This window comes from Sapajus apella, unplaced genomic scaffold (genome assembly GCF_009761245.1).
Source record: "Sapajus apella isolate SASKATOON/1434 unplaced genomic scaffold, GSC_monkey_1.0 scaffold1, whole genome shotgun sequence".
NCBI classification, from domain to species: domain Eukaryota; kingdom Metazoa; phylum Chordata; class Mammalia; order Primates; family Cebidae; genus Sapajus; species Sapajus apella.
In genome coordinates, this window is record NW_022436941.1 from 68,517,052 (window position 1) to 68,542,337 (window position 25,286).

At 38.6% G+C, this 25,286-nt stretch overlaps 1 protein-coding gene and 1 long non-coding RNA gene across 5 annotated transcripts in view; one reads left to right on the forward strand and one right to left on the reverse strand.

The window, feature by feature from the left end:
- Positions 1 to 25,286, reverse strand: part of BDP1 (B double prime 1, subunit of RNA polymerase III transcription initiation factor IIIB) — a 113,805-nt gene that overhangs the window by 46,243 nt on the left and 42,276 nt on the right. For all 4 annotated transcript variants that reach the window (XR_004269236.1, XR_004269238.1, XM_032278831.1 and 1 more), the window contains exons 14-22: positions 22,404 to 22,495; positions 21,275 to 21,464; positions 19,416 to 19,546; positions 12,661 to 14,194; positions 12,142 to 12,329; positions 11,181 to 11,403; positions 9,301 to 9,479; positions 8,146 to 8,356; positions 6,958 to 7,088 (exon numbers count right to left, since the gene is read on the reverse strand). Coding sequence is in view for 2 of the 4 variants with exons in the window: in XM_032278831.1 (XP_032134722.1) it covers positions 6,958 to 7,088; positions 8,146 to 8,356; positions 9,301 to 9,479; positions 11,181 to 11,403; positions 12,142 to 12,329; positions 12,661 to 14,194; positions 19,416 to 19,546; positions 21,275 to 21,464; positions 22,404 to 22,495 (2,879 nt within the window). In the remaining 2 variants the exon portion in view is untranslated. The remainder of the gene's footprint in view (positions 1 to 6,957; positions 7,089 to 8,145; positions 8,357 to 9,300; positions 9,480 to 11,180; positions 11,404 to 12,141; positions 12,330 to 12,660; positions 14,195 to 19,415; positions 19,547 to 21,274; positions 21,465 to 22,403; positions 22,496 to 25,286) is intronic.
- Positions 613 to 14,298, forward strand: LOC116552179. Its single transcript, XR_004269265.1, has 3 exons — positions 613 to 626; positions 5,489 to 5,492; positions 14,214 to 14,298. It is a non-coding gene; the product is annotated as an uncharacterized LOC116552179 (long non-coding RNA).

A 25,286-nucleotide genomic window follows, 5' to 3' on the forward strand; every position in this document is an offset into this window, starting at 1 on the left:
CACCATCTCTAGTAAAAATACAAAAATTAGCCGGGTGTGGTGGTGGGCACCTGTAATTCCAGCTACTCAGGAGGTGGAAGCATGAGAACTGCTTGAACCTGAGAGGCGGAGGCTGCAGTGAGCCAAGATCATGCCACTGCAGTCCGGCCTGGGCAACAAGAGCGAAACCCTCTATCTGAAAACAAAACAAAACAACCACAAGCTGCCGAACCTAAGAATAAGCTAACTTAAAAACTATACAGAGAGAGGCCAGGAGCACTGGCTCATGCCTATAATCCCAGTGCTTTGGCAAACTGAGGCAGGTGGATTATTTGAGGTCAGGAGTTCAAGACTAGCCTGACCAGATGGTCAGATCCCTGTCTCTACTAAAAACACAAAAATTATCCAGGCATGGTGGCAGGCACCAGCAATCCCAGCTACTCAAGAGGCTGAGGCAGGAGAACTGCTTGACCCAGGAGATGGAGGTTGCAGTGAGCTGAGATCGTGTCACTGCACTCCAGTCTGGGCAAGAGAGATTCTGTCTCAAACAAACAAAAACTGTACAGAGATAGTTACTTTCAATTACTGTACAGCTAACAGCTGAAATATACTTCACGAACTAGAAAAGGTTAAAAAAAAAAAGGGGGGTGGGCAAGGAGCGTGACAGGTTTCCATACAGGATGTTTTAAAGTTAGGGCTATCTCATCAAGAAATACAAAGGCTAAGCATAATAATCTGAAACACAAAAAGTCTGTTTCAAGAAACACTGCCTATGTAACTGTAGAATTTGCTAGTCTGAAAGTTATAAGTCCTGAAAACTTAAATTTAAAACTAAACTGCTTGGCCAGGCACAACAATTTCATGCCTGTAATTCCAGCATTTTGGTGGGCCAAGGCAGGGGAATCACTTGAGCCCAGGAGTTCAAGACCAGCCTGGACGACATGGTGAAACCCTTTCTCTACAAAAACTAAAACAATTAGCCAAGTGTGGTGGTGCACACCTGCAGTCTCAGCTACTTGGGAGGCTGAGGCAGGAGGATCGTTTGAGTCTGGGAGATTGAGGCTACAGTGAGCCATGACTGCACCACTGCACTCCAGACTGGGCAACACAGTGAGATCCTGTGGAAAAAAAAAGACAGATGAAAGAAGAGAAAGAAGAGAGGGGAAGAGGCAGGACAGGGGAGAGGAGGACAGGCAAGGGGAGGGGACAGGAGTGGAATGGAGGGGAGCGGGGAAGGGAAAAAAGGAGGAAGGGAAGGAGGGAGGGAGAGAGGGAGGAAGGGTGGGCACAGTGGCTTATGCCTGTAATCCCAGCACTTTGGGAGGCAGAGGCAGGTGGATCATGAGATCAGGAGTTCAAGACCAGCCCAGCCAACATGGTGAAACCCCATCTCTACTAAAAATACAAAAATTAGCCAGGTGTGGGAGTAGGCGCCTATAATCCCAGCTACTCGAGAGGCTGGGGCAGGAGAATCACTTGAACCTGGGAGGCGGAGTTTGCAGTGAGCCAAGATCACACCACTACACTACAGCCTGGGTAACACAGGAAGACCAGGAAAGAAAAGAAAAGAAACAAGAAAAGAAGCCAGGCACAGTGGCTCATGCTTTTCTTTTTTTTGAGACAGAGTCTTGCTCTGTTGCCTTGGATGGAGTGCAGTGGCGTGATCTCAGCTCACTGCAAACTCTGCCCCACCACGTTCGAGCAATTATCCTGCCTCAGCCTCCTGAGTGGCTGGGACTGCAGGTATACGCCAACACATCACCTAATTTTTGTATTTTTAGTAGAGATGGGGTTTCACCATATTGGCCGGGCTGATCTCAAACTCCTGATTTGTGATCTGCCCTGGCTTGGGAATGAGCCACGGCGCCTGGCCTGGCTCATGCCTTTAATCCCAGAACTTTGGGAGGCCGAGGTGGGTGAATCACCTAAGGTCAGGAATTTGAGACCAGCCTGGCCAACATGTCAAAACCCGTCTCTACTAAAACTACAAAAATTTACTGGATGTGGTGGAGAGCACCTGTAATCCCAGCTACTTAGAAGGCTGAAGCAGGAGAATCACTTGAACCCAGGAGGCAGAGGTGGCAGTGAGCTGAATTCATGACACAGTACTTCAGCCACAGTGACAGAGCAAGGCTCTGTCTCAAAAAAAAAAAAAAAAAAACTAAACTGCCAATATTACTTTATGTAAGTCACTTAAGTACCCTAGATCTATTTAGTCAATTATTAATGAAAGCATTAGGGAAGGCTGACCTCAAGGTCTCTAGTGTTTTAAAGGCTCACTTGGAATCAAAATCAAAATCAAAATCCTTACAATGGCCCTATATAATCTATCCATCTTCACCCACAGCCTTTACATCTCATACATCGACTATTCTTCCTCTTTTGCACTCTGTCCTACATTGGCCTCTTTGCTGTTCTCTAAGCATGCCAGCATATTCTTCTCTTGCCTTAGTGCTTTGAATTGCTCCCCCTTCCCCAGGACATCTCCTAGACTCAACATACTCCTTTACTTCTTTCTTCTTCTTTTTTTAAAGGCACACAGCACCCCACTTGGTTAAGTTTTGTATTTTTTTGTAGAGACAGGGTTTTCCCTTGTTGGCCAGGCTGGTCTTGAACTCCTGGGCTCAAGTGATCTGTCAGTCTCGGCCTCCCTAAAAGCTGGGAATACAGGCATCGGCCACTGCACCCAGCCCTTCACTTCTTTTCAGTGTACCCTTTCAATGAAACAAACTCTGGTCACTGCTGATTAAAAATTGAATCCCCAATCGTAACACTTCCTACTCAAACTCTTTACTTTTCTCTACTTATTACTTATTTATTCAGCTTATTTCTGTTGTTTATAATCTGTTTCCCAATTAGAATATAAACTCCACAGTGATGAATTTTTTTCTTTGTTCACTCCTATATCATTCAGCACTTAGAACAACGCCTGAAACACAGCAGACACTAAAATGTTTGTGAAATAAATGAATACGTAAGGTTATTTTCAGTGGCAAATTTTTATGATTATTTGCCAAAATAATCATAAAGGACCAAAAAGGAATCATATATAAATACATAAATCATCCCATAATTAGTAATTAGGAGAAGTGAATGATGTGAACAAATTCATCTGTAACATTTCCTAGACATTATCAGAGTTAAATTACTCATCAACATAATCCTATATAGAATTTGTAATACAAGTGTAATGCATTTTAGTAAAAATCATTTCATTTAAATATCCAGTTTTAAAAACTGAAAAATGGCTAAGTAAGGGAACCTAAATATTCATGTGAAGTAAAAATTGGCCTTAATCTTGAAAGAAATATATGGAAAGGCTTTTCAATGCACAGAACAAGAAATAATCAACAAAGTGAAGAGACAACCTACAGAATGGGAGAAAGGAATTCCCAACTATCCATCTCACCAAAGTTAATAATCAGAATATATATGGAACAAAAACAACTCAATACCAAAAAGCAAATAATCTGATTAAACAACAGGCAAAGCCAGGAGCAGTGATTCACTCCTGTAATCCCAGCACTTTGGGAGGCTGAGGCAGGCAGATCACCTGAGGTCAGGAGTTTGAGACCAGCCTGACCAACACGGAGAAACCCTATCTCTACTAAAAATATAAAACTAGCTGAGCATGATGGTGCATGCCTGTATTCTCAGCTACTCGGGAGGCTGAGGCAGGAGAATCGCTTGAACCCGGGAGACAGAGGTTACAGTGAGCCAAGATCACGCCATTGCACTCCAGCCTGGGCAACAAGAACGAAACTCCTTCTCAAAAAAAAAAAAAAAAAAAAAAAAAAAGGATATGCAAAAGATCTGAATAGATGCTTCTCAAATGACATACAAATGGCCAAAAGGTATTTGACAAACTGTTCAACATCATTAATCATCAAGGAAATGCAAATCAGAACTGCACTGAGATATCGTCTCACTGCAGTTAAGATGGCTACTATTAAAAAGACCAAAAAAATTACAAATACTGGTCAGGCTGTGGAGAAAGGGGAAAACTCATATGCTGTTCATAGGAATATAAAGCAGAAATGCCATTATGGAAAAAAGTATGGAAATTCCTCAAAAAACTAAAAATAGAACTACCATTTGATTCAGCCATCCTACTGCCAGGTTTATGTCCAAAAGAAAGGAAATCAGTTTATTAAAGAGGTATCTGAATTCTCATGTTTACTGCAGTGCTATTCACAATAGCCAACACATAATACCAACCTAAATGTCCAGCAACAAATGAGTAAAGAAAGTGAGAAAGTGTGGTATATAGCAACATAGATGAAACTAGAGGTCATTATGTTAGGTGAAATAAACCAGGCACAGAAAGACAAATATTGTATGTTCTCACTCATACGTAGCAGCTTAAAAAGTGGATCTCACGGAGGTAGGGATTAGAATGGTGCTCACCAGAGGCTAGAAAGGCAAGAGGGAAGGGAGTAATGAGAAGCTGGGTAGCGGGTACAAAAATATAGTTAGATAGAAGAAATAAGTTCTGGTATTCAATAATATAGTAGGAAAATTATAGTTACCAATCACTTATTATATATTTCAAAATAGCTACAAAATTATGTTGCCAATACAAAGATAAATGTATGAGGTAATGGATATCCCCATTACTCTGATTTCATAATTATATATCGTGTATAGCTCATCAAAATAGTACATGTAGTCCAAAAATATGTATGTATAACTATTATATATCCAAAAAAATTTTAAGGCTTTTTAAGATAAAAAGCTCGGTGAGGGGGTGTGGTAGAGGCTGTGATATTGAAAAGTAATCCAGGCTGGGCGAGGTGGGTCACGCCTGTAATCCCAGCACTTTGGGAGGCTGAGGTGGGTGGATCACCTGAGGTTGGGAGATTGAGACCAGCCTGGCCAACATGACAAAACTCTATCTCTACTAAAAACACAAAAATTAGCAGGGTGTGGTGGCAGATGCCTGTAATCCCATCTACTCAGCAGGGAGAATTATTGAAGCTGGGAGGCAGAGGTTGCAGGGAGCCGAGATCATGTCACTGCACCCCCAGCCTGGGTGACAGGGTGAGACTCTGTCCCCTCCCCACCTAAAAAAAGGCCAGGCATGGTGGCTCACACCTGTAATCTCAGCACTTTGGGAGGCCGAGGAGGTGGATGACTTGAGGTCAGAAGCTCCAGACCAGCCTGGCCAACATGGTGAAACCCTGTCTTTACTAAACATACAAAAAATAGCCAGGTGAAGTAGTGCATGCCTGTAGTCCTAGCTATTCCATAGGCTGAGGCACGAGAATTGTTTGAATTGGGGAGGCAGAGGTTACAGTGAGCCACAATGGAGACACCGAACTCCAGTCTGGGCAACAGAGACTCTGTCTCAAAAAAAAAAAAAAAAAAAAAAAAAAAGTAATCCATACTAAAATAAAAGCTTCACATCAGAAGCTTGTCTATATGAAAGCCGACTGTTTCAATCATCTAAAATTAACAGAGGTTGGGCACAGTGGGTCACCGTGTAATCCCAAGATTTTGGGAGGCCGAGAGGGGTGGATCATTTAAGCTCAGGAGTTCAGAACCAGCCTGGGCAATAGGGTGAAACCCCATCTCTACAAAAAAATACGAAAATATTAGCCAGGTGTGGTGGTGTGAGCCTGTGGTCCCAGCTACTTGAGAGGTTGAAGGGGATGGATCACTTGAGCCCAGGAAGTTGAGGCTGCAGTGAGCCTTGACTGCATCACTGCACTACAGTCTGGGCAACACAGTGAGACACCTTGTCTCAAAAGGTAAACATAATAAGGCCAGGCACAGTGGTTCCAGCCTGTAATCTCAGCACTTTGGGAGGCCGAGGCGGATGGATCATGAGGTCACGAGTTCAAGACCAGCCTGGCCAACATAGTGAAACCCTGTCTCTATTAAAAACAAAAAAAAAGCAAACATAATTAAAAAAAATACAAATCAATAGCACCACATTTTGAAAGATGATCTAACATGCCCAAATTCTATCTTCACCTAATTAGAGAGGGTGAAAAAGGATACAATCACATTTCCTCTGCATTTCTCAGAAAGCCAGTCACTCTACCTGATTAAAAAAAGCTGATATATTTAAAGTATATTCATAAGTGCTAAAGCATCCAGGATGAAAATTAATAAATACTTCACTAAAACATGTTCTAGTTACAAAGACAGTAAATTAGATGGACCATGAAATATATACAGAAAAAAAAGGTTTTTACTAAAGAAAAGAACACATCTTGGTTTAATATCAATAATAATAAGGCAGATAGCAAATAATAAATAAAAGTAGTAATGTCAAAACTTCCTCACCCTACTAGCTCATCTCATTTAAAAGATACCATTCTTACCATTTGGCTTTGATTTAGGTACCTCTAAATATAGCATACAGTAAGTACTTCATATAACTCCCTATTGAGGAATTTTAGTCAGTAGATTACAAACTTTTCTTTTTTTAATTTTTTATTTTTATAGAGACGAAGTCTCACTATGTTGTCCAGGCTGGTCTTTAACTCCTGGACTCAAGTGATTCTCTTGTCTTGGCTTCCCAAAGTGCTGGGATTACCGGCATGACCGCACCTGGCCTAAATTTCTAAAAAAGATAAAAAGAACTTAAGAATCTTTGCCTAATATTAAAAGTTTAGTTTTGGTACCAAAAATGAGGGTGCTGGTCAAACTTTTCAGAGAAATTACATATACTTAAGAGAATACCATATACTTAAGAGCATCATATACCATGCTTTTGTATCAACTTAAAAGACAAAAAAGAAGGAAAAAAAGAATATCATATACTTAAGAGAATACACGTAAGAGAATATCAGCCACGCAATTCATACAGTATTCAAGAAGCAGATTTAAAAGACTCTAATATCAAAAGTATCTATTACTTTATCCTTTTAACATTTTCAGGATGTGAAGTTACTAATGTATAAAATCAACTATGCAAAAATATAGCCTTAATCTTTGAAAAATCTTGTGTTTCATTTAAAGCAAACTCACCTGACTGTTTTATTTGTTTTGTTAACAGGAAGGTTTTCTACAAGAACCACCTGACTTTGATTTTCATACATTCTGTATTCTGAAACTCTGGAGGATGGAATTTCAATTTCTGTTTCAATTTGAGAATTTGACTGAAAAGACAAAATCATATTCATATTTTTATAGCAGAATATACCTCTTAAAATATTTCCATCATTAAGAAAGATACTTAGTTTTGAAGAATTCCTTTTCTTTTTTAAATGTTTATATGTTTATTTATTTGAAATAGTCTCATTATGCTGCCCAGGCAGGTCTCAAACTCCTAGGCTCAAGTGATCCTCCTTCCTCAGCCTCCTGAGTAACTGAGATTACAGGCACATACCACCATGTGTGGTTAACTCTTTAAAATTAGATTCAAACTGGATATATAATGTTCATATTCTGTAGCCAAAACAAGGATGCCTAGTTCAGAGAAAAGTTTCAAAGATTATTGCAATAATATGTTTACATAATACTTTGAAAACTGTAATAGTCACCTGCTATGAAATTAAAAATAAAAGTTTAATGGTTTTTTTTTTTTTTTTAAGAAAGAGCTTTTTGGTTCAAATAAAGATTATTTTAAATCTAGACTTTGCATTAGTAGAGAAATGAACAGAAAAGAACTACCTAAAGTGAGTACTTTTAGGCATTATACTACTTAGGCCTTTTTCCTACTACCAAAAGACCCGTCAATAAGAGATTAAACTGTCATTCAAAACAGCATAATGTTATCCAGCAAAAACAATGCAACTCCATACTTCTTGATCCAGAAAGCCACTTAACATAGTATTAAGTGAATAACAGAAAGTTATAATATATAATGATTTTATTGTTTAAATTTGCATAAGTGTGCATATATGTGTGCATGGAAATAGATCCCATAAGATATATCAAAAGATTTTCAGTGGTTATCTCAGAGTTGGATTTGCATTATTTATTATATTATTTTGTCTTAATGGAACACTTCACAATGAATAGCTTCATTAGTTAGAAAAGAAATATATCTATTTTCTTAAACAAAAAAATCCAGAAGAGCAAATCTGAAACAAAACCAGATACTGTATTCATTGAGTAGAATAAGTGTCAGATGCCTGTATTTCTAAGCCATATCTGAGCTATAACTTGATATTCTAAATGCATTAAAAGGCTCAATTTAATTACATAACTCACCACAATTAAGACTTTCTTTTCACTTTCATCCCTTTGTAATACTGTTCTTTCTTCCTTAATTATGCCTTTGGCATCACTTTTTTCTACAATTTGCTTTTGTCCTGCCTTTCTTACATTTGGTCTCGGTCTCTGAAGTCGGCCCCTTACTGGTCGAGCAGTTGGAATGACACTTTCCTTCATTTCTTGTTGGCAAGTGTTTATATTATTAGTCCTAAACAAGGGGACAGGGAGAAAGACAGGACACTTGACTGTAAAAAGTTGAAAACTAATGTAGAAATGTAAAATTTGGATCTCCTCTAATAAAGGCTCTAAAAAATACTTTGTACCATTAAAGGGAAATTGCTTTCTGATTATAAACATCTTACTTTACAAAAGAAAGCAGTGGTTTCAATTCTCAAAAGGTAATAAACTTATATGATAAACCTAGAGTAGCTAAATAGTGGTTGCCAGGAGCTGGAAGAAGAGGAGAATGAGTTAATATTTAATGGGTACAGAGTTTCATTTTACAAAGATAAAAAACAAAGTCTAAAAATGAATGGTGGTGCCAACTGGACATCTATGTGAATATACAACGCCACTGTACATTAAGAAATGGTTAAAATAAAAAATAGTTAAAATGGTAAATTTTATGTTATAAGTATTTTACCAATTTTCAAAAGGTAATGGATATATATAGCTTATATACATACAGGCTGAGTAGCCCTCATCCAAAATGCTTAGGACCAGAAATGTTTCAGATTTCAGATTTTTTTAGATTTGGAAACATATGCATTATACTTATCAGCTGAGCATCCCTACTTTGGAAATCGAAAATGCTCCAATGAGCATTTCTTTTGAGCACCACATCAACTCTCAAAAAGTTTTAAATTGTGGAGCATTTCAGAATTTTTGATTAGGCATGCTCAACCTGTAGTTTTTAAATGCATTGCTTCGTATAGACTCTTAAGCAGCTAACAATGCACACAGCAGGCAACCATTAGAAGGCACTGAATTAAATCTGATATTAAACTTTAGGCAGTCTGCTAAATCAATAAAATTAAACCAATATTCTTTATGTTCACTTTCTAAATGCATTAACATATCTCAATAAAAATGAGAAATATTTAAAAGAAGTGTCTCTCTTATTTCATATTTTCAAAGAAAGTAACTGTTTACCCCACAGAAACAACTAAGTCATTTTCCTGGGCTTGTACTGACTGAGAGTCCTCTTTAGGTTCACGAGAGTTTGAAGGTGAAAGGTTATTTTCAGTCTGTATACATGGCAGTATCACAGCTTCCTCATTCCTGTGACCCGATGTGTCTTTTTCTCTTGATATCATTAGGGAAGCTTCATCCTAAAAGGCAGAAAAAAAATTTCATTCAGGGTTGCTAAAAGTACAAAGAAATAGGAACTTTCTTATTCTATTTATACAAGTATAAACTGATATCATCTTTGTAGAAAACAATGGGGTAGTCTATACCAAAATTCTAAATTCCCAGCAATTCCACTTCTGGAAATGTATCTTATAAATATTTAACAAGTAGAAACATACATACAAAAATATTTATTGTAATAATTTAAACGCCACCTCCCCCACTGTAAAAGACAAAAAAAAAAAAAATCAGAAATAAGACAGTTCTGTCATTAAGGGACTGAATAAATAAATTTTAATTTATTTATAATGCAATACACCTAATCATTTAAAAGAAGATAAGTTTCTTTGTGCTGATCTAAAAAGAAGCTCACAATATTTTAACTGGAAAAATCAGAAGGCAAGAATTAGTGTCATTTTGGAAAAGAATAAAAATATCTGCCCATTTTATTATTTTATAAATATACCAAAAAGTCTAAGTGGATATATTCCAAATTGCTGTATGATGAACTTGGGGGAAAGGGATGTGATATAAAAGACTCATTTTTTAGAATACATAATTTTCCAAATTGAAATTTCTATAATCAGAAAATGTAATACAAATGTAACTTATCTTTTATGACTATAAGCTTAGGAGAAAAAGTATAAATGTTGATACACAGTAAAGTACTGAGCTATTTTAAAATGTCAAGAATTTTAATTCTAAAAAGGACTTTATATGTGGAAAACATTCAGTTTTTAATTATTCATTTAAATGTTTTTGGTGGTATTTTACACAATCTTAATCTGTTATGGAGAAAATTAATAAAGTAAATAAAATATTACCTTTAACTCAAATCAAACTTACATTTCACCTTCACAACAGAGTGAAATAAAAAACTATTACTGTCACCAGGCACAGTGGCTCACGACTGCAATCCCAGCACCATGGGAGGCTAAGGCGGGCAGATCATGAGGTCAGGAGTTCAAGACCAGCCTTGCCAACATGGTGAAACCCTGTCTCTACTAAAAATACAAAAATAAAATATTAGTGGGGCATGGTGGCACATGCCTGTAGTCCCAGCTACTCGAGAAGCTGAGGCAGGTGAATCGCTTGAATCCAGGAGGTGGAGGTTGCAGTGTGCCGAGATCACACCACTACACTCCAGCTTGGGCGACAGTGAGACTTTGTCTCAAAAAATAAAAATAAAAATAAAAATAAATAAAAAACTATATATATACACACACACACACACACACACACACACACACACACACACACACACATATATATATTTTTATTATTGTACTTTAGGTTCTGGGGTACATGTGCAGATCATGCAGGATTGCTGCATAGGTATATACATGACAATGTGGTTTGCTGCCTCCATCTCCCAATAAAAAACTATTATTTTCATTTTTCCTATGAAGAAAATTGTTTCATCAATGGTCACAAAGCCAGAACTGGAACCAGAGCCCAGACCTCCTAAACGCTTTCCCACAACAGGCTTGCCCATTATCAGATATCTGAGATTCTTACACAAATTACATGTAATAATGAGGCACATTAAGCATGGGAATAATATAACATGCAGCAAAAATTACACAGAATTATTTGTAAAATTGTAATGCCAGGTGCTTTTAGTAGCCCTTAACTTAAAAAAAAAATACCCACACAGAACTTCCATCTTAAATATCACTCACATATTGAGAAGGGACAGTATCAAGTTGTTCATTATTCTCTTGCATCACAATAGTCTCCATTTTCTTGGTTTCTGATTTCTTCCCAGATACATATTTTTCTGATTCTGTAGTCTCTCTCTTCAAAGCTGCCCTTGCTAAGTTTGGTTTTGGTCTTTTGAATCGACTTCTCACAAAAGGTGCTGGTTTAATCTCAAGTGGCTTCTGTTCTTGAGGAAGAGATTTGCTTTTGGAACAAAGATTATCAAGCTTTAGAATGAACTGAAGGGGCAGTGGCAATGGAGTCTCAGGGCAACCTTAGAGATTGGCAGTAAACATTTAATTCTTTTTTGTTGGTGACAGGGTCTTGTTCTGTAACCCAGGCTAGAGTGCAATGACACAATCATAGTTCACTGCAGCCTTGACCTCCACGGGCTCAGGTGATCCTCCCATCTCAGCCTCCCAAGTAGCTGGGATGCCACCACACCCAGCTAGTTTTTGTATTTTTGTAGCGATGGTTTTCTACAGCCTGTTGCCCAGGATAATCTCAAACTCCTGGGCTCAAAGGATCCACCCACCTTAGCCTCCCAAATTGCTAGGATTACAGGTGTGAGCTGCCATACTTGGCCTAATTCTATTTCTTAACGGGAAAACAAATCAAACTATCTGGTAGATCCTGAAAAACATGAGTGGTACAATCCAGGTATGAGCCTAGGAATTATATCATCATGAGCCTAGGAATTATATCATCTCTGCACAAAGAAAATATGAGTCTGTCAAATCTGTATTGATTTAAGACTGTTACATACAACTTTGTATGTCGGTAACTTTCACAACTGTCAGAGTGACCTCGATCCTCTCTCAGTCTTCCCAAAAGTTTCTTAAATCTCTAACACTATCCCGCATATGTTACACCTTGAAATCTCACTTAAACATAATCTGCAAATATAACTTAATATCTGTGTCTTCAAAAACACACTTGTACCTTAAATTAATATCTGAAAACTGCTCTGGAACATCTGGAGATTGAAGCCCCTGGACTTCTGTTTTATCAGATTCATGAGTCTGTGAAGAAACCTTGAAATGACTTAAGTGACTTGATTCTTCTTTTTCAGGATTTCCTTTTTCTTCTACAGGTGCATGCATTATCGACAGTACTTCGCTGCTGATGTTCTAGAAAAACAGTCAAATAAATCAGCACAAATAAAATATTCTTTAAACATCTCATATATTTAAAACAACAGTCTAATATATTCTAAACAGTTTCCTTTAAACATTTAGAAGTTTTTAATTTTTAAATAAAATTTAACTTCCAAATGTTAAAATCTGAAATTTAGGAAACTCTTCAAGGCACTGAAACATAGGAACTTAGGGCTACAAAAGGCTAGACTTTTAGAGATTTTTAAGTGTTGTTGGACTTAAGGACAAAATATTGGAACTATTTTGGTAACTTTTCTCTGAAAAAAGCACTCAAAAAAATTTTAAAGGACAGAAAAATACATACTTTAATATCTAGTGAAGGCATAGCGCTGCAGTCACTGCTACCACTCTGCATTAAATGTGTCTCAGTTTGTCTTGAGGTACCGGTCTCCTCTAGTTCATTTTCCCTTGGAGAAATGTCTGTTTTCCCAGTTTTTTTCAATTCTGCCACCGTTTCCTCATTAACACAGATCTCTTCAGATCCACTTTCTCTAAAATTTTCTCTTCCAGTTTCTTTCAAATCTGCCTCCATTTCTTCAATGGCAGCCATCTCTCTTGATACTTTCTCCATCATGGAAATGCCTTTCTTTCCGGTTTCTTTCAAATCAATCTCCCTTTCCCTTACACCACTGATCTCCACTAGCCCTTTTTCCCTTTGGGAAATTTCTTCTCTAACTTCTTTCAAATCTGTCTCCATTTTACCTATAGGCTTGACTTCCTCTGGGCCTTTTTCCTGTGGAGATATTTCTCTTTTAGTTTCTTCCAAATCTATGTCTGTTTCCTTAGTGGCATCAACCACATCTGGTGTCTTCTCCCTTGAGGAACTCTCTCTTCCAGTTGCTTTCAAATCTGTCTCCATTTCACCTACATGCTTGACTTCCTCTGTGCCATTTTCCTGTGGGGATATTTCTCTTCTTCCAGTTTCTTCCAAATCTTTGTCTATTTCCTTAGTGGCACCAATCATCTCTGGTGTCTTCTCCCTTGGGGAAATCTCCCTTCCAGTTGCTTTCAATTCTGTCTCCATTTCACCTACATGCTTGACCTCCTCTAGGCCTTTTTCCTGTGGGGATATTTCTCTTCTTCCAGTTTCTTCCAAATCTTTGTCTATTTCCTTAGTGGCATCAGTCACCTCTGGTGTCTTCTCCCTTGAGGAAATCTCCCTTCCAGCTGCTTTCAAATCTGTCTTCATTTCACCTACAGGATTGACCTCCTTTAGGCCTTTTTCCTGTGAGGATATTTCTCTTTCAGTTTCTTCCAAATCTATGTCTGTTTCCTTAGTGGCATCAGTCACCTCTGGTGTCTTCTCCCTTGAGAAACTCTCTCTTCCAGTTGCTTTCAAATCTGTCTCCATTTCACCTACAGGCTTGAGTTCCTCTGGGCCATTTTCCTCTGGGGACATTTCTCTTCCTCCAGTTTCTTCCAAATATTTGTCTATTTCCTTAGTGGTATCAATCACCTCTGGTGTCTTGTCCTTTGAGGAAATCTCCCTTCCAGCTGCTTTCAAACCTGTCTCCATTTCCATGGTGACATCAATCACATCTACAATCTTCTCCCTGCGAGAAATGGCTCTTCTTCCCAATTCTTTTAAATCTGACTGCATTTCTTTAGTAGTACTAATATCTGCTGGTACCATCTCCCTTGGTGAGGTATCTGGTGTTATAGTTTCTCTCAATGCTGCTGTCATTTCCCCAGAGACAGCAATCTTCTCTAGTACCTCTTCCTTTGAGGAAATCTCTCTTCTTCCAGTTCTTCTTCCTATGTTTGGCTTTGGTTTCTGAAATCGAGTCCTTAGAATTGAGACTTGGTCACGTTTATTTGCTTTATTATTCTCTTGAATGCTATTAAAAAAAAAAAAAGGGCACACAATCAAGTTTTAAACCAGACTGCCTGCTGAAAGAGATGATGTTTGAGAAATCATTACAGAAACTCTCAAATTCGAAAAAAGTAAGGAAGCCCTAGGAATCTCAGGGTAAAATTTGAAAATTAAAAGAAAAACATCCCACCCTTTCAAAATCATAGCAAAAATGTTAAACATATATATATCTAGTAAGGTCAATTAGTATAGAAGCTATTTAATCCTAATAGTCTCTTTCCAATTGTCATTCACACCACTGTTTGTAAATACTGGCTGGGAAAGACTCTCCAGTTCTTTGCATTAGAGCTAGATCAATGTATGTCTGCTATTTCTACCTCTTCATCCCTTCTAACTTTTACCCAGACAAACGCTTTGCCATAATAGACCCGACCACCTCAAATACCTAGATACAAGTATGACTTGACTAAATCTTATGACTACAATGAGGTCTGCTCTCCCCATCTTTTAAAACCAATTTTAAATGAGATTTCCTGTACAGATATTTATCCAAGAGCTTGTTATCTGATAATACAAGTCAAAAATAAAAGGACAGATTATACAATATTTTGCTGAATACTTTGGACACACAATCACTATCGAAAACAAGCACCTTGCTCTCCAGAAAGGCAGCAGCACTTTTTGCTTTGTGTCCTGTTTATTATAATAGATAGGAAAATCAATAAACATATAAATGAGTGAAAGAGCTTTTAAATGACTCACCAGAAAAGTTAATATTGGGCAAAAGCTAGATCAAATGAAACACTAGATTTATTCAGCCATGTCAGACTGAACAGGTATATAACTATACATTCAACAGCTTAAAAAAAGATGTATTGGGCTGGGTACAATGCCTCATGCCTGTAATCCTAGCACTTTGGGAGGCTGAGGCAGCCCATCTCTACCGAAAAAAAAAAGACCCAAAATCAGCCAGGTGTGGTGGCATACACCTGTAGTCCCAGCTATTCAGGAGGCTGAGGGGGGAGGATCACCTGAGCCCAGGAAGGATGAAGCTGCAGTAAGCCACGATCATGCCACAGCACTCCAGACTGGGCGACAGAGCAAGATCCCATCTCAAAACAAATAAGCAAAAGATTTATTTAAAAGTATGCTAGGCCAGACGTGGTAACTCAGCCTGTAATCCCAGCATTTTGGGAGGCTGAGGCAGGGGGATCATTTGAGGTAAGGAGTTTAAGACCAGCCTGGCCAACAAGGTAAAAACTCTGTCCCTACTGAAAATACAAAAATAAGCCAGGGGTGGTGGGGTAAGTCTGTAATCTCAGCTACTCAGAAGGCTAAGGCAGGAAAACAGCTGGAACCCAGGGGGCAGAGATTGCAGTGAGCCAAGATCATGCCACTGCACTCCAGCCTGGGCAACAGAGCAAGACTCTGTCTTTAAAAAAAAAAAAAAAAAAAAGTATGCTATTGCTTGTTTCAACTTCTCTAGGTCCTAAACCATCCTTCCTCACTGAAATAACTGTTTTCAATAATGCAATTTTTGATAGTATAAGGCAGGTCCTTAGGAATAAGATTGCTTGTCAAACTGTACTTGTTTACATAACTTAAGTGTTTATATCCATCAACTTTAGTAATTGACAACATTGAATGTAAAATTAATAGCAATCCATAGAGGAAATTTAATTTGATCAGTCCTGAATGGACTGCATTCCATTATTTGATTTATGATACTTTTCATCTCCATCCAGAAACATCTATAGTGAGATTACTGTGCTAGCAATCTTTGGTTTGGGTATCATGGGAAGAAAGATAAACTCTTTATAAAGTCACATTTTGAAAACAGGCATATTCTTTAAACATGTAAATGCTTGAAGCAAAGGCTTTATTAATAATTTCATTATTTTGATATTGGTTCAGATTATAAAATACAGATATACAATGTTATAATTATATTCTATGTGCTTAGGTTTTTTAAACTGCCATTACAGCATAGCATTAGATTGTTTCTCAGTAACAAAAGGGGTGTATAATTAACTGAAGGGCAGTATATGAGACTGGATATCAGATACAAAATTAAACTACATTATTTCTCAATTTAAAATATACATGGATCCACAAACTCCTCAGATCACAAATCTGAGAATAAAAGCAAAGCAAGAGGATTAAGAATGGAGAAAATTGGATGTGAGGGTGATCTGGCTGTGACATCTGTCACCCCATGATCTCCAGGGTTGATTTGGCTGATCTGGCTGGCTAGGCGGATGTCCCCTTCCTCCCTCACCGCTCCATGTGCGTCCCTCCCGAAGCTGCGTGCTCGGTCGAAGAGGACGACCATCCCAAATAAAGGAGGACAGGTCTTCAGTCAAGGGTATACCAGTAGCTGCGCTACCCTGCTAGAACCTCCAAACAAGCTCTCAAGAATGGAGAAAATAAGATATGGAGTGGGCAGAAAACTATAAATCTGCTTCAAGTCCTGTATATGTGTTTTTCTAAAACAAAGAGTTTAAGAATCTATAAAATATTCATGGCCAGATATGGTGGCTCACATCTGTAATCCTATCACTTTTGGAGGCTAAGGAAAAAGGATCCCTTCCGCCCAGGAGTTCAAGACGAGCCTGGGCAACATGGCAAACTCTGTCTCTACAAAATATTAAAAAATTAGCCAGGTGGGGGGGGCCTGCACCTGTAGTCCCAGCTACTTGGGATGCTGAGGCAAGAGGAGCGACTGAGACCAGGGGGTTACGATCGAACCACTGCACTCCAGCCTGGGTGACGGAGCAAGACCCTGTCTTTTTTTTTGATGTTTTTTTGGTTTTTTTTTGAGATGGAGTTTCGCTCTTATTACCCAGGCTGGAGTGCAATGGCGGGATCTCGGCTCACCGCAACCTCCGCCTCCTGGGTTCAAGCAATTATCCTGCCTCAGCCTCCCAAGTAGCTGGGACTACAGACGTGCACCACCACACCCAGCCAATTTTGGTATTTTTAGTAGAGACGGGGTTTCACCATGTTGACCATGATGACCAGGATGGTCTCGATCTCTTGACCTCGTGATCCACCCACCTTGGCCTCCCAAAGTGCTGGGATTATAGGTGTGAGCCGTCGTACCTGGCCAAGACCCTGTCTTAAAAAAAATGTCCACGTGTGTTTGTGTGTGTCTGTTTCAAATATATATATATATGTATGGGTATATATATAAAAATGTGTGTGTGTGTGTGTGTCTGTGTGTGTGTCTGTGTGTGTGTGTATTTGAAAGAAACATCACCAATCATGACAAAAACCTCAAAATGTTTATATGGAATAGATAAGATGCAAAATTAACCTACAAGATTAAATTTTAAAGAAATATTCACTAGTTTATCTAATAAAGTACATTATTTTTATAGAGATGCAGTCTTGCAATGTTGTCCAGGCTGGTCTTGAGCTCCTGGCCTCAAGTGATCCTCCCATGTCAGCTTCCCAAAGTACTGGGATTATAGGTGTGAGTCACCATGCCCAGCCTAAATAATTTTTAATGTATTCTCTGAGAGACTGTTATCCTACTAACTCTTTCTCTTACATAGCATCTCAAACAGGCCAACACATTTGGAGTAAGGGAGGAGGAAAACATTCTGTTAGACATAGGTATATAATTTGATAAAACACAGCATCTTAGAATTGTTTTTGAGGATTTTGGAGATTCAAAGGCCAGAAAGACGACATGATAAAGCAGAAATGACACTGCCCATAGATAGGAAAGCTGTTGAGATCAGACTGAATATTAGTTACAGACAATATCCACCAGTGTTCTAAAACCCAGAGGTCACTCAGCAAAGTTTAATTTTCTACTAAGCCACAGTATCTATTAATAGACTCTAGCTTAAACTGAAAAGATATAAATAAAAAGAATAATTTGCTAGCTATCTCTAATTAAAATTTGTATCAAAGACATGTAACAAGCAATGTGGTCATGCAAGCTTCTATCTAGAGACTGTGTGCTCATTAGTAAAATAATTGGGGCAGTGGGGAGGACTAAGAAGCAAACGAATAGTGAAAGCAACAAGAAATAAATTTTTCTGTCTTCCAACAAAGACCTTTAAAGTAGTTCAGGAAACCTAGCTTTCACTCTCAGGTTAGGTACTTTTCCTCTTTGTGGGGACAGGAGTCTGTCTCACTTTGTTGACCTGGCTGGACTAAAGTGGCCCAATCTTAGCTTCCTGCAGCTTCAAATTCAAGCAATCCTCTTCCTTCAGCCTTCCATGTAGCTAGATAGGCATAAGCCACCATGCGCAACTAGGTACTATTTAAATAGGCTAATATAGCCAGAAGAAAGTATAGCATAAGCCAGCCTTTACGTGTAAAGACTGGTAAAATATTAAGTACTAAAACTGGATAGCAGATATATGGGAGTCCATTATTGCACTTCCGCACACATGAAACATTTCTAAATGAAAATTTAAAAAGTATACTAGTAATTCCATCAGCCTGGCTTGGTACCCTCCAAGGAAGAAATAAAAAACAGAAAAGGCTTTGGCTATGAGCAGTATGGTTTTTTATACGCAAGTTTTAAATAAAATTTATTTATCTTAAATAAAGGCAGTATGTGCTCAATCTAATTCCAAAGACACAAATATTTAAAAAATAAGTCGCATTTTACATTTGAACATAAACATACAATTTAATATGCATGTTAAGTGATAAGGCTGGCCAGGCGCAGTGGCTCACACCTGTAATCCCAGCACTTTAGGAGACCAAGGCGGATGGATCATCTGAGGTCAGGAGTTAGAGGCCAGCCTGGCTAATATGGTGAAACTGCGTCTCTACTAAAAATACAAAAATTAGCCAGGCGTGGTGGCAGGCGCCTGTAATCCCAGCTATTTGGGAGGCTGAGTCAGAAGAATCGCTTGAACCTAGGAGGAGGAGATTGTAGTGAGCTGAGATTGTGCCACTGCACTCCAGCCCAGGCAATAAGAGTGAAACTCTGTCTCAAAAAAAAAAAAAAAAAAAAATTAAAAAACAAGTAAAAAGGCTATTTATGTTAACTCAAGTACTAATTTATGATGACTAGCTTTTTTTAAACTAACTGAGAAATTCACATAAAGGCTATGACATAAATTTTCTTGAAAGGTGAAGTTATATTTTAAAACACTATATAACTAGACATGCAGATAACAAATCCATCTAATTTGATTCTGTTTTTAAAAACTGATTAAAGAGTTCTAAAACTTCTTACAAAAATCCAAAGATCATATAATCAACAAAATGATGCTTACCTTAGACATTCACTAAGAACTTTGGGCTCATCTGGCTGCACATTTTGCAAAGAATCATTTTTCTCAGGCTGTAATATGACATCTTCCTCTTCAAAATCTTCACAAGATTGATCTTCCATGTGTTGAGGAGTCTTGAAAACAAACAATATTTTTTAATGTTTTGGGTTTCACAATGTGGCATAACAGATTTCATTGAAAATGTTGTTCAATTTAAGTATAAAATGGCAAAAAATTTAAAATTATAAAATCGTGACTTTAAAATACTTTTAATGCTTTTACTTTAGCTATCTGAGAAAATTTCATGAGCTGCTCCTTTTAGTATATCTCAAAGCTCCATTCTTTTCCTCCTAATCAAAGTAACTGCTTTGGTCTCACCTATCAGAAATATCCCATGGGGACCTATGTTTCTGAATTCTTTTGATTATTATAATTGCATCATAGACCACGGGACTTTTTTTTTTTTTAAAGACAGGGTCTCACTCTGTCACCCACACTGGAGTGCAATGGCATGATCATAGATAGCTCACTGAAGGCTTCAACTCCTGGGCTCAAGTTATCCTCCCGCCTCAGCTCCCAAGTAGCTGGGACTATAGGAGCACACCACCGAGCCCAGGTAATTAAAAAATTTTTTTTTGCTGAGAATGATGGTCATCATTCTCAGTAATCTGACACAAGAACAGAAAACCAAACGCCTCATGTTCTCACTCATAGGTGGGTGCTGAACAATGAGAACACATGGACACAGGGAGGGGAACATCACACACTGGGGTCTATTGGGGGGTAAGGGGCTAGGGGAGGGATAGCAGCGGGTGGGGAGGTTGGGGAGGGATAACATTGGGGGAAATGCCTGATGTAGGTGATGGGGATGGAGGCAGCAAACCACCATGGCATGTGTGTACCTATGTAACAATCCTGCAAGTTCTGCACATGTACCCCAGAACTTAAAGTATAATTATAAAAAAAACATTTATTTTGTAGAAACAGAGTGTCACTATATTGACAGACTGGTCTCAGACACCTGGCCTCAAGCAATCCTCTCACCTCAGCCTCCCAAAATGCTGGGATTACAGGCATGAGTTCACCATGCCTGGCCTGTGGACCTTGGAAATTAGAAGAAATTGAAATCTCAAAACACATCAACTTTTACCTTTATCACAATAATTATGTAAATAATCTAAAATTCACAGTCTTTGTTCTTAGAATTGTATCTTAGTGGGGAGCTTTTAACATTTTATGCTGTTTAAGCCAATGTTAAAACTCACATATGTACTAATCTCTTCAAAAGAGGAGGTTAATTCAAATATCCACTAAGTGACAGGAAAAACCAAATCCAAATATGAGGTCAGGTGACACAGATTACCTGTCATGTAAATGCTCAAAATCTAAAATGGCTTTACAATTAGCAAGGCTGCTGGCTATGAGATTTGACCATGAATTTAATAAATGATTCACACAAATTGTGAGGTAATGTTTTTAAAAGAGGGTAGAGGGGTTGGGCATGGTGGCTCAAGCCTGTAATCCCAGCACTGTGGGAGGCCGAGGCATGTGGATCACCTGAAATAAGGAGTTTGAGACCAGCCTGGCCAACATAGCAAAACCCCATCTCCACTAAAAATACAAAAATTAGTTGGACTTGGTGGTGTGTACCTGTAGTTCCAGCTACTAGGGAGGCTGGAGGCAGGAGAATCGCTTCAACCTGGGTGGTAGAGGTTGCAGTGAGCCAAGATTGTGCCACTGCATTCTAGCCTGGGTGACAGAAGAGACTCTCAAAAAAATAAATAAGTAAGGGTGAAGGGAAGTTTATATTAAGGCTCATGTACTTGTCTAACAAAAATGTGAGGAGGAATCAGAGTACTTACGTCTCTACCAACACAGGATTCATTTTGATTCTTTTCATCTCTATCAACACAGGATTCATTTTCATTCTTTTCTACATTGGCCCCAATTTCTTGCTGTGATATGAGAATTTCTTTTCTTTGAGCAGCTTTACCTACATTTGGCTTTGGCTTTTGCAATCGGCCCCTCACTTGTGCAGGTTTTTCACCCAAACTAGAACCACAAAGGAGTAAAATAAATGTTTATTGTGAAGTCACAAATTTCCTTCTCCCTGGCATGAATAAATAAACCATTTGGAATATGAAATAATTCACAAGTGTCCTGAAAAGACATAATCCGGCTGGGCACAGTGGCTCACGCCTATAATCCCAACACTCTGGGAGGCCAAAACGGGAGGATCATTTGAGGTTAGGAGTTTAAGACCAGCCTGGCCAACATGGTGAAACCCCATCTCTGCTAAAAATACAAAAATTAGCCAGGCATGGTGGTGGGCACCTGTAATCCCAGCTACTTGGGAAGCTGAGGCAAGAGAATTGCTTAAACCCGGGAGGCAGAGGTTGCAGTGAGCAGAGACTGAGCCACTTTGAGACAGAGCAAGACTCCATCTCAAAAAAAAAAAAAAAAAAAAAAAAGAAAAAGACAAGACATGATCCTGGAAGCCTATTTTAAAAAACAATTTTAAATAGAATTTTATTACAAAATTGAAAAAATCTACATTGGACAAGCATATAATACTATTCCTAAGGATACTATAGGATAATGTACAACTCCAGGGGATTAATCCCAAATCATGATATAAATGGTAAACCCTGGAACAGCCCAGAATCCACCAGTCAGATTCACAATGGAGTGAAGCCTATTCTAGATTTCCATTTCAAGTTAAATATTCCCTTTTGAAATCCCTTGCTATAAATAAAATTATCCAAAAACATATATTGTAACCACTGAAATGTAACAGCTAACTCAATAGATTCATAAAATTTACTTAAGCAATATCAAACAGAGAATTATTAATGTTTCAAAACCATCTGTTGTTGAAAATAAACAAGGTACACCACTTGAAAATAAAATTCAGAACTTACTAAGTAGAAAACAAATTATTACAATCATTCCTAAGATATACTATTTTCATACTACTTCCTGAATACTTACATAGATACAGTTTCAGCTTCTGGAGTCTCTTTCTCTGTATTCTCCATTCTCAGAATGTCCAACTTATTCATTTTATCCTTTTCCATGTGGTTCTGTGAATTTAATTTCCTACAATTTATCTACTTACCATAAAAAGTTCAAACTTCATAATAAATAGAAATTAAAACAACAGAACTGGCCCAGAGCAGTGGCTCAAGCCTGTAATCCTAGCACTTTGGGAGGCCAAGGCAGGTGGACTGGCTGAGCTCAGGAGTTCGAGACCACCCTGAGCAACGAGGTAATACCCCACCTCTACTAAAATACAAAAAATTAGCCAGGCGTGCCCGAGTAGTCCCAGCTATTTGGGAGGCTAAGGCGGAAGAATTGCTTAAACCTGGTAGGCAGAGATTGCAGTGAGCTGAGGTCACGTCACTGCACTCTAGCAGGGGTGACGGAATGAGACTTTGCCTCCAAAAATAAATAAATGTGAACTACAATTTTTGTACTTCTAACTAGAACAGATTTTCTAAAACTCTTAAATGCAGATGAGAATTTTTTTTTTCTTTTTTTTTAGACAGGGTCACACTCTGTTGACCAGGCTAGAGTACAGTGATAGCTCACTGCAGCCTTGACCTCTCAGGTTCAGGTGATCCTCCCACCTCAGCCTCCTGAGTAGCTGGGACTACAGGTGCACACCATGCCCAGCCAGTTTTTTCTATTTTTTGTAGAGGCTGGATCTCACCATGTTGTCCAGGCTAGTTTCAAACTCCTGGGCTCAGGTGATCAGCCCGCCTCAGCCTCCCAAAGGGCGGGGCTTACAGGTGTAAGCCACAACATCTGGTGTAAATTTTTTTTTTTTTTGAACAAAAATGGAATCACACTAAATATTTTAGAAAGACATTTCTGGGCCGGGCGCGTTGGCTCAAGCCTGTAATCCCAGCACTTTGGGAGGCCGAGGCGGGTGGATCACGAGGTCAAGAGATCGAGACCATCCTGGTCAACACGGTGAAACCCCGTCTCTACTAAAAATACAAAAAATTAGCTGGGCATGGTGGCGTGTGCCTGTAATCCCAGCTACTCAGGAGGCTGAGGCAGAAGAATTGCCTGAACCCAGGAGGCGGAGGTTGCGGTGAGCCGAGATTGTGCCATTGCACTCCAGCCTGGGTAACAAGAGCAAAACTCCGTCTCAAAAAAAAAAAAAAAAGACATTTCTGAAATGTTAACTACCAAAGGATACAAAACTAAACTGAAACCACGACTCAGGCCAGGCGTGGTGCCTCATGCCTGTAATCCCAGCACTTTGGGAGGCCGAGGTGGACAGATCACAAGGACTGGAGTTCAAGACCAGCCTGGCCAACATGGTGGAATCCCATCTACTAAAAATATAAAAATTAGCCAGGTGCGGTAGCAAACGCCTGTAGTCCCAGCTACTCAGGAGGCTGAGGCAGGAGAATTGCTTGAACCTTGGAGGCAGAGGTTGCAGCAAGCCAAGACCATGCCATTGCACTCCAGCCTGAGCAACAGAGTGAGATATCATCTCGGAAAAACAAACAAACAAACAAACAAAACAAAACCATGGCTCAGATTTGTGAAAGAAAATCTGTAAGGATATATGTGAAAAGATTGATTACATGTGAATAATGAAATTACAAGTGTTGGAACAAGATTACAACACTTCAAAGAAAAAAGGTGAAGAAAAAAATTACCACTAATTTTTAACTTTTACATGAATCTGCATTTTCCAAATTTTCTAGAATTCAATAATTATAAGATTAGAAATTATATAACTATACTATAAAGATTATGATAAAAGATATATCACATAACAGGAAAAGAAGCAAACCAACATCTTAAAAAGTGTTTTAGCAAATAAATTCTTTAAGACAGTTTGACAATGCATAACAATTCAGGAAATTCAGACATCAGAAAATTTTTTAAAGTAATAAAAAGAACAACAAAACACAATGTATAACAAGAGTCATAAAAATATTTAAAATATTATTTGACCCAACAATCCCATCATCTCTAGACGTTTACCCTTTGTCTGTATCCTTGAGAAAGCCTTATTTACAAAATAGTTTGCTTCTAATATACAAGACTTAAAAAAACAAACCAAAATAGAAACAACCTAAACATCCATCAGTAGCATGTGAATAATGTAGCATGTGAATACTGATTACACACATCAATAATATGCTAACCCGATATAGCTATTAAAAAGATCAATGGGACCCAAAGAAGGGTAAATTAATAGTTTCAGAGAAAAAGGTTTTTATCATTTTTTATGTTTTCGAGACTGTTTCGCTCTGTCACCCAGGCTAGAGTGCGGTAGCACAATCTCGGCTCACTGCAACCTCCTCCCTCCTGGGTTCAACCAATTCTCATGCCTCAAACTCCCAAGTAGTTGGGATTACAGGTGTGTGATACAATGCCCAGCTAATTTTTTTGTGTTTTTAGTAGAGATGGGGTTTCGTCATGTTGGCCAGGATGGTTTCAAACTCCTGGCCTAAAGTGATCCACCCGCCGCCTTGGTCTCCCAAAGTGCTGGGATTACAGGTGTGCACCACTGTGGCCAGCTGAAAAGGTTTTGGCCGGGCACAGTGTCTCACACCTGTAATCCCACCACTTTGGGACACGGAGGCGGGCAAATCACAAGGTCAGGAGTTTGAGACCAGCCTGGCCAACATGGTGAAACCCTGTCTCTACTAAAAATACAAAACATAGCTGGGCGTTGAGGCACATGCATGTAATCCCAGCTACTTGGGAGGCTTAGGCAGAAGAACTGCTTGAACGCAGGAGGCGGAGGTTGTAGTGAGCTGAGATCATGCCACTGCACTGCAGCCTGGTGACAGAGCAAGACTCTGTCTCAAAAAAAAAAAAAAAAAAAAAAAATTGTATAAACAA